The sequence below is a fragment of the Octopus bimaculoides genome, chromosome 11, assembly GCF_001194135.2.
Source record: "Octopus bimaculoides isolate UCB-OBI-ISO-001 chromosome 11, ASM119413v2, whole genome shotgun sequence".
Lineage (NCBI taxonomy): Eukaryota > Metazoa > Mollusca > Cephalopoda > Octopoda > Octopodidae > Octopus > Octopus bimaculoides.
Genome location: NC_068991.1, coordinates 52536955 through 52549951, shown reverse-complemented (window position 1 = coordinate 52549951; position 12997 = coordinate 52536955). Strand labels below are relative to the sequence as shown.

Genomic DNA, 12997 nt, shown 5'->3' with positions numbered 1-12997 from the left:
AGAGAGAGAGAGAGAGAGAGAGAGAGAGAGAGAGAAGAGAAAGGGAACTTAGCTAAAGATAAACTAATGTACTAAGCACGACCTGGAAATGGTCTTTGACAAGATCCCTTGCTATTGATCTAGCAGCCACTAAGGAAGCTAGGGGTAGAAGAATGGTTTGTGAGGGCTATGCAAGCCATGTACAGAGCGAACAATTAGATTCACCAACAAATTTGTCATGCAGGTAGGGTCCACCATAGCTTAGTGCAGTCTTCTGTTTATTATCGTCCCCCAAGCCATAATAGAAGACTTAAGCACTACCTACCCATGGGAACTCATGTATAATGATGGCCAAGTTATAATAATAGAACTGAACAAAGTTTAGAGAAAAAGTTTCTTCCTCATACTGTAACTTCTTTCTCTCTTTTACCTTATTTCAACATCTAAAATTGCCCTCTTTTCTATTCTTCAGTTGGTTTTATTGTCCTAAACAATCTAGAACAACACAAAGCAGTCTTTTTTTGTTTTTTGATAAGGTATAAGACAACCTCACTAGCACTAGTGCCACACTAAAAGGCATCCAGTACACTCTGTAATGTGGCTGGTGATAGGGAGGGCATCCAACTGTAGAAGCCATGCTGTAACAGAACATACAGATGATCTCTCAACCTGTCAAGAAGAGTAACACCAAATGGGAGCTGACACATACTGTGATGATTCGTCCAACCTACGACATCATGGGAAGTGGAATTAATTATGATTATGATATGCATGCACGTGTGTGTCTATGTAAAAACAACAAAATAAGTGAATGCTGTCGCCAGCACCAGTGGCAACCTCACCAGTGCACATAAAGAGCAATCAGTACACTCTCTTAAGTGGTTGGTGTTAAGAATGGCATCCAGCTGTAGAAATCATGCTGAAGTAGACAAAATCTGGCAGAGCCCTGTAGCTAAACTGATCTTATCAGCCTATTCAGTCTATGCCAGCATGGAAAAAGGGATGTTAAATAATGATGTGATGATATGTTGTTTGGCACTCCGTCGCTTACGACGTCGGGGGGGGGGGGGTTCCAGTTGATCCGATCAACGGAACAGCCTGCTCGTGAAATTAACATGCAAGTGGCTGAGCACTCCACAGACACGTGTACCCTTAACGTAGTTTTCAGGGATATTCAGTGTGACACAGTGTGACAAGGCTGACCCTTTGAATTACAGGCACAACAGGAAGTAAGAGTGAGAGAAAGTTGTGGTGAAAGAGTACAGCAGGGTTCACCACCATCCCCTGCCAGAGCCTCGTGGAGCTTTAGGTGTTTTTGCTCAATAAACACTCACAATGCCCGGTCTGGGAATCGAAACGGCGATACTATGACCGCGATACTATGACCGCGAATCCGCTGCCCTAACCACTGGGCCATTGCGCCTCCACTTATGATATACAAAGAGCAAAAGTGCAGGTTTGGAACTGATCAAACTAAGCAAATAACAATTTGCATAAAGTTTGCACTTTTGTTAAATTATCTGCTAATTAAATTTATATTAACCCTTTAGCATTTAAACCAGCTGTATCCAGCATAAATATTCTACTTGTCTCATGTTTGAACCAATCAGATCTGGACTCTCATATTTATCCAAGTATGTCATTCCAAAAATATGCAATCACATCATCAAAATCTCAAAGCAATGAGATAATGCATGGTTAATTCAAAACAGTGTGAATAAATATTATATTTGACAGGTGTTTGGTTATTTTTATCTTTTATGGAATAATTAAAATGAGATTTTATGGGATAGGCTTTAAGTATTACATAAGTTGGGAAAATCTCATTTAGAGCATAGATCTATTAATATTAAAGATAAATTTGCTGTCATACAACTTTTGGTAATTATTTTAATTAGAATTTAAAAGAAATTAATTTATTTACAAAGAACTGGTGCCATGTAAAACTTGTGATGGCATCATGTAATAAGCACCCAAGCTGATAAAAAGCTCCTGTGCTGGGGCACCATAAAGAGTACCTAGTACACTCTCTAAAGTGGTTGGCATTAGGAAGGCATCCAGCCAAAGGAACCGTGCCAAAACAGACAAATGGAGCCTGGTGCAGTCCTATAGTTTGTCAGCTCCTGTCAAACTGTCCAACTCATGCCAGTATGGAAAACCGACATTAAATGATGATGATGACGATGATAAATAGAGTAAAGATGATTTAAAATTTTAATAAATAATCCATTTCCAAAATATTAACAAAATTAATGGAGGAAGCTTCTTGTTTATTAATTGTTTGAAATGTATGATTCCTACTAAGCTTTAATTTGATGTTTTTTTACTAAGTCAACTATTTGAATTGTTGCAGTAGATATTTGGAGATGATTGACTTTAAAATGCCAAATCTTGAGACAATATGTAGGAGTAATGTATTATATCATTTAAAAGTCAAATATGAACTTGTGACTATAACCTTTGCTGATGTGCAGAGGTATGCCAATTGATATAAGTAGTAAGCTAGACATACTAAAAGATGTAAGAATAACAAATTAGATCATGGTTGTCATCATCATTGTTTCAATGGGCATCCAGCTGTAGAAACACTGCCAGATCAGACTGGAGCCTGGTGCAGCCTCCTGGCTTCCCAGACCCCGGTCGAACTGTCCAACCCATGCTAGCATGGAAAACAGACATTAAATGCTGATGATGATGATGATGATTGACTAATATAGTCTTGATGCAGAAAAAGACAAGATAGTGAGAGTCTGAATGCCTTTTATTATGGGTCTGGTCTGAAAATACATTAGGATGTACAATCCCCGATATACAAAAAGGTGATGTCTTGAAAAAGGAAGATCAATCATCAATTACAAAAACTGAAATCAATCATTTTCATACCACTCTGACTATAGTCTTTATAAAAGGAAGGACATAAAAAAATATGTAGTTCTGATATACAGAACAACAGAATGGCCATGGCTAGAAAGTCTTTTATCATAGATTTGCTGTATCAGACTAAACTTGGGTCTAAACAAGTAATGGATCATCTCTATGGTAATTAATGGCAGAGTCTCAGAGCAGTCATCCAAACTACCAGATAAAGCAGCCAAATATTCCTTAACCCATTAACATTTAAACTACCTATATCAAGCCAAAATATTTAACCTGTTTTATGTTGCAGCCAGGGCTGTGAAGTTGGAGTCAGAAACAATTAAGAGGTAGCTGGAGTCGGAGACAGAAAAATAGACCACAATCACTAATCACATAGAAGAGTCGAAAGTACCAATAGTAGGGGAGTTGGAGTTGAAGTTTTCTGTTTCGATTCCACAGCCCTGGTTGCAGCTGGCCAGACCCAGCTTCTCACCTCAACCCTACAATGCCATTCTAAAACTAAACAATCACATCATTGAAATCTCTAAACTACAAGATAATGCATGATTAATTCAAAACAATATAAATAAACAAATATTACATTGGATAGAACAATCTGAATACAGTATTAAAACAAGAATACATTAGGCAAAGTAGTCCTTGATATATTAAAACAGAATGGTCACTTCCTGAAAACGTTTTATCAAAGGCTTGCTCAACCAGACTCAGCCCAAGGCTAAACAACAACAACAACAACAACAACAACTAATGGAACCTCTATGTGGTAGATCAGCTGGCTAAAAATAGCAACCAGAGCTCCTGTACATCACATTCTACTGCGTTGAAAATAGAGAATGTATTTCTTGATATATGCAAAAATGGATGGAAGGCTTTCGTTGTAGATTTATTGAAGCTAGAAATTATAACCAAACTTCCCCTCAAATCACACATCCTACTATTTTAAAAAGGAAGATCACCATATATGAAAACCAATGTCAAAGCTAAATACACTATCTTTAGGATAGCTTCTTAGCACTAATGTGTGCATATAAGAGTGTGTGTATGTCACAGACCTATTTATATGCTTGTATGAGCCAACGAGTGAAACCTTTATGACTTGTATTACCTTAATACAATACTCAAGCATTACTGGGTAGCTCTGCTAATACAATACTAATTTTAAACAAATGAATGTTTTCAATAACAAATTAAGTGAAAATATAATTACTATTTCTGTTTTTTTTTCTTTCTTAAAAACAATGTAGAAAATATTAATTCCTCAATGTTAGTGGATGTTTTATCCTTTTCATCTCCCCAAGAAAAGACCTTCAACACTCAGACACCTGGTAGATTAAATATTTATATATAGAGAGGAAAAGAAAACTTACCAGGCTCAAGTTTTATAACCTTTATTGCAGCAAGATCTCCTGAGCTCAGGTTTCGAGCCTAAACAAAGAAAACAAACAAAAATTTTTTTTAATAATTTCCAGATAAAGAGATTTATTGTTATCAAAATTAATGTGAAATCCCATTCAATTTGCATAATAGCAATTAATCAAAATGTAATTACAAATGTATTTATGTAAAAATGAAATATTTGTAAAACCTTTGAGCAATGCAAGTGAAGAGTTGATCAAAACACATAACACAATGTCAATGAATGTAACCAAAAGTATTGTATTACCATATACAAGTTGTTTAACAACACTATATTTTGGAGATAAATTCCCCTTTTCTAATAAAAGAAAGAAAATAATCAGAATCTGGAGAATTAGCTGTTCTTCACAAGTCATATCAGTGATATGGTCAAAGAGTTGTTTGAATTAGTTTGTGAACCAAAGGTAGTAGCAGTTGTGATTTGTTGAAGTAGGCAGTATCAAGAGTAGCAGGTGACATGGCATAAATTAGTATGGCCGTGCAAAGGGATAGCTGGAAAAGCCAATGATCAATAGCTTGACAATTTAAATATCAGGATTGACTTGTTCATATCAAAACAGAGGTCTTTTGTAATTTGTTATTGTGATATAATGTATGTTTGCATGAGAAAACATTAAATAAGCTCAGCAGGTAGGTAAAATGAGGTGGTTAATAGCTTATGCCATTGAGTTCATTTCAATTCTTTGGTTTATGTTCCCTAATTTGAATGGCCTTCTTAATTCTCAAGTTGCCAATATTCTGGTCAGTGGTGAAAATGCAGATTTGGCATTTGTCAAAATATTTCTTAACCATGGAAGTACATGTATGCAGCTGTCGTTTCATCTGGGTGTGGAACTTCTAGATTGTGCTGCCAATACAGTAATTTCTGCATTTGTCACATTTCACTTGATAAACTGTGTATACATATAGATACACATCTGTGTCACAAATAGGGTAGTTGAGTAGCATACAAGTATTGTTGGTATCAGGTAGTTTTTTGGCCAGCAGCGATGCAAGGAGCATCAAGAGTGAGCTAGATGTATACCTTGTTTGGTAATTCAAGGAAGCAGGAATTGTTGTAATGGTTGTTTTAAGTCTTACGTGGAGGACCTTGTTGGGGACAAGTGAAGGCTGTGAGAGTATCCATTTAATTTCAAAATTTTCTGAAAATGTGTTATAAATGGCTTGGTTTTGTTTTATTACATCCATTATGAATGTAGGTGGATTCTATTTGGACATGGCTGTTCGTGGTACTGTGGGTGAGGGGTGATTTAAAGTAAACATCTTGTATCTGTATGTGTGCATGGTAAATTGGCAGAGTCATTAGAGCATTGGATGGAACTGTTATGAATGTTGTGTCGTATTGGATGTTAAATGACAATGGTTGTGTGTAAATTAAAAATGAGAAAATTAAGAAACTCACAGTGAAATATATTCTAAAATGCACACACACGCACACACAGTCTTACTGTGTGCTGTGAAGAACTTGGGATATATATACATCACTGAGACTATGTATTTTAAACATCTAAATGTCAGAGTATTTTCAGTTTTTAACTATCTAGGTTGTTTTGTTGTAACAATAGGTTCTTTTCTCATTATTCTTTTCCTTGGGTTCAGTCAATTGCATTGCATGCAAATGAAGAAACAACAAATATTTGGAAGGCCAAAAATTGCTTTAAGTTTTAAATTTTGCAAAAATAAACATGTTAAATTTTATGTTCTAATAGTCACTACAAAAGAAAAACATAAAGGAACTTCAGAAATGGATATCAAAACAATTGTCAGTCTACATTTGGTGAACACATTTTCTCCTGTTATTGCATAATCAAAGAAATATTTGATCTGATCTTATCTAGAAAGTAATTATTGATATGAATTAGTAAACCAATTAAGAAATTTTCATTTTAATCTTCACTTAAATTTTCTTTTATTAATTAGCTAATGATCTGAAACAAATAGAAAATGTAATAAAGAAATCAATAAGTGATTTAAATCTTAAATGATATAATGTTGACAGCATTTCCCAGGTACTTACTGGAATAGCTATGGCCAGGAGTTCATCATTTTGTTCTTCAAAGGAACACTACAAAATATTTTTAAGCATGACTGTGTGGTTAAGGAGCTTGCAATGTTGTTTTGGGTTTGAGCACCCTAGCTAGCCAATGCCTTGTGAGTGAATTTGGTAGACAGAAACTGTGTGGAAGCCCATCATATGTGTGCTTGTCCCCACTATCTAGCACTGCTTGACAACATACCAGTTCAGGCAAAGTGACTGATAGAATAAGTATCAGACTTAAACAAGTAGAGCATATTAGATACAACATTTGAAAGCTAGTTATTATTCCCACTGATTTATAATTATCACATTTTCATAGAGCCAATTGTTCACTGGATTTATTCATTACCATATGATTTGTTACTAACCTAACTAATGTTTGTATCTACATTTGCCAACAATTGTCTCTTGTACCTTTTACTAATACCTACTAGTAGTACATAGTTATTCATTAGTATAACATGTCCATAGCAGTGCAGTTGCCAGAACTGCAAGTTGCTTTCTGAAAATACTTCTCCTTTCCTTCTCTGAAGCTCACATTCAAGAGGTTATTTTTAACTTTCTTCTTTTTTTTTTAATTACTGCAAATCCATGTTGTCTGGAAAATAACATCCTCCACCTGACAAATGCAAAACTATAGAGTCTACCTGTTTGTTGCTGCCAGAGGCATTAATTCCTACTTCTACACATATTTGGAGATAAATTTAAATCTAATGTCTTATTTTGTAGGAACAACAAATTTTCATTATCATGCATTTCTTTAGAAATTGCCACATTCCAGACTAAACTAGCAAATGACTTATTTATTACAAGACTAGTGGTTATTCACCCGAAATGAACTAACATAGCAATGGTCTATTCCAAGTATAGACTAATTATATTACTATATATGAAAGTGTAAATTGACTTTTCTCATCTTTTGACCGACTGCCTTTGTTGACAGCCTTACTATAAAATACATTGCTATGATGCTATCTTTCTCCAACATGTACCACACAATCTGTTTCAAAGGGTTTACCATACTGTAAAACTTCTCTGTAGACCAAATTTGCAGCCAGTCACATTACAAAAGAGTAAGTCATTTACCACACATTTCATTCTAAACATTCAACACTCTCTGCAGTTTTGAGCTGATAAAAAGACACAGATTATATTTCGAACCATCTAACATTGGTCATTCATGAACATCATTTTCTGGTGGACTAAACACTAGACAGATACACTGACAAAATCTCTGGACATAATTTATCATAGTTTACATCATTTTCATTTTTGCGATACCAACATATTGGCTTCAAATTTTGGTAAAAGACTAACAATTTCAAGAAAGGGGGATAAGTTAATTACATTGACCCCAGTGTTCAACTGGTACTTATTTTACTGACCCTGAAAGGATGAAAGGCAAAGTCAACCTCGGCAGAATTTGAACTTAGAACATAAAGACGGACGAAATGCTGCTAAGTATTTTACCTGGTACACTAATGATTCTCTCAGCTCATCACCTTTGTGACGCCAATATATTACTGTCTGACAAATATTATAGAAATACCATTTTTACTGCCCCTACTCCACCCTGTGCTCACTGACAATAGATTAATATGATACTGGTTTTTGAATTATCATTTCTTTGGTGGAACTTTATTCACAGACTTCCATTAAGGTACTTGAGTTTCTGCTTCCCTGAATAATTTTTTCTTTTCTTTTCTTTTCTGCTTACTTATATCAGGCATTAGATTGTGGCCATGCTGGGGCACTGCCTTGGAGAAATTTTAATAGAATGAATTGTCCCCAATACTTTTTTCTTTAAGCCTGGTACTTATTCTATTGGTCTCTGTTGGTGAACCACTAAGTTAAGGTGATGTAAACAAACCAGCACTGGATGTCAAGTGGTAGTGGAGGATAAACAGAGACAAAAAGGACACGTGTATGTGTGTGTGTAAAAATGATGGGCTTCTTTCAGTTTCCATCTACCAAATCTATTCACAAGGCTTTGATCGGCCCAAGGCTCTAGCAGAAGGTGCTATTTTACGGATGCAATGTCAGTTCAAATCGTGTAAACATACATTTTATACATGTTTAGAAAGAGAGTCTCACTTTAATATGTAAATATTCCAACATTCAAATAACCTGCATCATGCTACTACAGAAAAATTTATAGAAATCCATTAACAGAAATAAAATGACTAATGTTCAGTTTGAAGTTTGGCAGGTTTGATGCCTGTAAAATGGGAGTACCTCATCTTTTACTTGTTTCAGTCATTAGACTGTGGGCCATGCTGGGGCACTGCCTTGGAGAATTTTTCAGTCAAATGAATTAACTCCAGTACTTTTTTTAAAACCTGGTACTTATTCTGTTGGTCTCTTTTGCTGAACTGCTAAGTTATGGGGACATAAATACATCAACACCAGTTGTCAAATGGTGGTGGGGGATAAAAACACACACAATGGGCTTCTTTCACTTTCTGTCTACCAAACCCACTCAGAAGCTTTGGTTGGCCCGAGGTTATAGTAGAAGACACTTGCCCAAAGTGCCATGCAGTAAGACTGAACCTGGAACCATGTGGTTAGGTAGCAAGTTTCTCTTACCACACAGTCACATTTGCGACTATGCACACAGCTGACTTCAGTTCTAAAGAGAAATGACTAGATAAAGTGTTTAGTTTTAGAGTTTGGGAGGTGACACTGGTAAGTTCTCTTTTACTGTAATTCTTCAATATCTAGGACTGTTGCTAAGTGCTCTAACTGCCTTCTGTCATCTGTCTGTCATTTCTAATTCCCTACCCACTACCATATCCTTCTTCTCAAATAAATTCCTCACAAGCCCTTCTTTACACACAACAATAAAACTGAAAATGACACAGGTTGCCAGCATTTTGTTGCTATTGTTAAACACAAACAAAGCTTATTAACAAGATAGCAGAGAAATTAATCAATAACTGTATCTAACTGTATAAGAAATGTAACCCTTCAGTTTGCTGCTGATAGATCTGATACCATTTGAAATTTGAAAACATAAATGTCCTTCAATCTAATATCAGCAACACAATTATTTCCAGTTGATATTTTCCCATGCAACTAGTTTCAAATAGTTTTATAAGTGTCTGGTTGGTATTTTAAGATAACTGTCAGAAGTAAAAAAGTTAAGCATTGTCATGCTAGACTTCAACTTTGATATGTCAGTGCTGGAAAGTCATCAGAACAGTATTAAAGTATCATAACATTTGTTCCATAAACAATTTATGTTAGTTAAGTCATCATTAATAATGTCTGCTCTAACACAGCCTCTCAAACTACATTTTCAATCAACCATGAACATATAGATTAGTAACACTTTACTATACTAATGTTACACCAGTCTAAAATCACTCTCTCTCTTATACTCAACACCTTTTATATTACCATCGCACATTTCCCTTCCTCCAAACTGTTAGCCTTGTGCCTATGTTAGAACCTTCTAAATATAGTATAACTAATTTAGTAAATTATGATTGGTTAAATAAAGTGATAAGTAACAAGTAATATCTAAAAAGGCTTGTTAGTCCGCCTCATGGTCCAAGAGGACAACATGGAAAAGCACTGTCCCAGAGGCTGGTGAGGGAGATGCACTGGAACAATCACTCTGACTCAGAGGGCTTGCACTTGTAGATAGCCATTTGTGCCCCAATAGTGGTGAACTGGATGTGGTCTGGGGGCTGACAGTGCCAGAGCTCTTGACTTCCACACTAACATTTCAATTTCGGAAAGAGGCTCTTTGAACACAATTCATTACATTGATGTACTCTCTACAGCAACAGCAATTACCAACATGCAAAAAAGAGATGCAATGTTAACTGTATTTAAGACAAACAACCAAAGCCAACTAAGAAACAGCTGTTGTCTTCCAACAAATATCTCTTCAAGAACTAGAAGTTCCTCAACAAGCTTCACACAAGGAAAGGCCATTGTAAGATTAACATAATCGAATATGGCAGACAGTGAACGTGACAACTGTGATACAAACCTTATCAATATTTAAATGCCTAGATGTAAATCAACGACAGTATAGAAAACCTGATAGGGGCAAAGAAGGAATGTTGCTTGTTATGTAATAACTTGACTGAATATCCGATACTTAGACTAAATGTTGAGCAGAAAAGCAGGCTAAATTCACTTTGTTTCTCATGTGGTAAACAACAGTTAAATCATAAATGAATAGATGAGACATTAAATAGGAGCAACATGCCCTGAGTGCCACAAAGTTTTCTACACAATCAGTTATCATAACTTATTATGTAATGTGATACTATGCAAGCAAAAACCAACATGCTCAATTTAAATGTTACTTGCAAGTGTTCAGTGAACAGACCAGACTTACTTTGCAACAAAGGTAATCAGAGGATGGACAAGGGACAAAATAACTTTGTGTACCTTTTGTAGCAAGGTGCAAGATTAATGTCCCAGCAATAGTTAAGGGCTAAATTAGTCATGGTTACATAACTGATATGGAATGTAGTCACTTCAGTTCTACGTGTATTTGCTAAGATTGTTTTTGAGTTTTGTAGTCCATATGTAAAGCATGTTCAATATCATCACCATCATCATCTCCTCCTAACACCCATCTTTTTTGACAGGATCAAAAAGGTCTGAAAGATTGCATTATGTTGTAATGTCTACTTTGGCATGGTATTGTAGCTGGATGCCCTTCCCTGCACAAATTTTATTACCATCATTGAACAGTGGATGTTAACTTGTCCCCCACCACTGCTAGACAACTGGTGTTGGTGAGTTTATATCTCAGTAACTTAGAAGTTCAGCAAAAGGGATCAATAGAACAAGTAGCAGGCTTAGAAAAGTAAGTACTGGGATCGGCTTGTTCAACTAAAATTCAAGGTAGTGCCCCAGCATGGCCGCAGTCTGATGACTGAAACAAATAAAAGATTAAAGACAGTCAACCAAGAGTTTGGTAGTTCAGACATCAGCAGTGTAGTGCATGTGTAGCTTACATGCTTAATTCACAAACAACCAAGTCTACTTAGCTGCAAATAGATGCCACAGGGTGGGAACAACTTACTGAGCTCAAATTACTTTGTACAACTGAAAAAACATCTGCATCACAACTGAAACCAGTGTTTGTCAATCACCTTTGCTCTGCGCTGTCATTTGATCTGAACTCTGGGTATTATTGGAGAGGTGGTTGTACAACAGATTATTCCATGTTAAAATGATCGTAGACAGGTATCTATCACTAGATCTAATATCTTCTTTGACAACAAGGTTTCCTGCTACTAAATAAGAGGAAGTTATTTCAACAGAACTATTTTTATACCCACAGACCACATCAAATTTTAATATCTGACACACAAACCTAAGCTCAACATTTTGTTGAAAGTTATGAAGTTATGTAAACAAAAAAAATTCAAAGTTCATTAAATAAGCAGCTTTAAAAACAAAAAAAAAAACTCACTGAAATTTCAGAGAATAAAAAAACTTTTAAATTAGAGTTAAATACTAGAGAGATATCTTGCCTAATGTCAAATTGATCGATATTTTAAGAATATTGCATAGATTAATAGAAAAACTATGCAAGAACTAATGGAAGTTCGTTAAATATTTAACGAGAGAAAACTTGGAATGATTAATATTATACATTTTTTTTTAATATGCGCACTCATGATTAAATTATCTTTTTGTTCGTTTTTTTTCTTTCTTCAGAAAAATTTGTGGTAAAAGAATTTAATAAATAATAATTAAGAACTAAAAAGTTAATGAGTTAAAGAGATTTAGAAAGATATGAAAAATAAGAGATTCTGAAATTATAAAGTAAAAAATATTTTACTAATTTTGGAGAGTAAACAAAGGAATAAGCAGCAATGAAAATGTACCAGGAGCCTCTACATGATCACTCAAAATGCTAAAGACCACAGCCAAATCTACTTAAAATCAGATCTTAGTGTCTAAAACTATGGAGGACAACTGGACAAATTAACACTGAATAAAAAGAGGATCACAACTTGGAACATTTTATTATAAAGCTGTTTTATCATACTTAATGAGGCACTGAACAACAGCAACAAAATTGAAATGAGAAAATAAAGAATAGAGTCAAAAGAATTCAATGTAAAATAAAATTTGAATATTTCTCAACAAAATCAAAAGGAATGGCTTTATAATTCACATAAGAGCATCAACGTTTTGAGATAAAAATTGGAAATAACAACCTTCAAAGAAACCTCTTCAACGTAGCAAGTCACAGACATGCATATATATATGGAGGGGGGAATTCCTGGCTTAGAAGCCAAATCAAAAATTAAGAGGACTTAAGGTAAACCTAGCAAAGGTAAGTGGAGGCATGTGACTTAGTAGTTAGGGTGTTGGACCAATGATCGTTAGATTGTGGCTTTGATTCCTGGACCGGATGACATGTGTTCTTGGGCAAAGTGCTTCATTTCACGTTGTCCCAGTCCACTCAGCTGCTAAAAATTAATAATCCCATGACAGACTGGTGTTCCCTCCAGGTGGGGAATATCATCATCATCATCATCGTTTAACGTCCGCTTTCCATGCTAGCATGGGTTGGACGATTTGACTGAGGACTGGTGAAACCGGATGGCAACACCAGGCTCCAATCTAATTTGGCAGAGTTTCTACAGCTGGATGCCCTTCCTAACGCCAACCACTCAGAGAGTGTAGTGGGTGCTTTTACGTGTC

General features: G+C 35.4%; 1 protein-coding gene across 4 annotated transcripts in view; it reads right to left on the bottom strand.

Annotated features, from left to right (window-relative positions):
• The window catches only part of LOC106880942 (mitogen-activated protein kinase kinase kinase kinase 5), a 122122-nt gene that overhangs the window by 85151 nt on the left and 23974 nt on the right, over nucleotides 1–12997 (bottom strand). For all 4 annotated transcript variants that reach the window (XM_052971794.1, XM_052971796.1, XM_052971795.1 and 1 more), the window contains exon 2: nucleotides 4224–4281. In XM_052971794.1, coding sequence (XP_052827754.1) covers nucleotides 4224–4281 — 58 coding nt within the window. The remainder of the gene's footprint in view (nucleotides 1–4223; nucleotides 4282–12997) is intronic.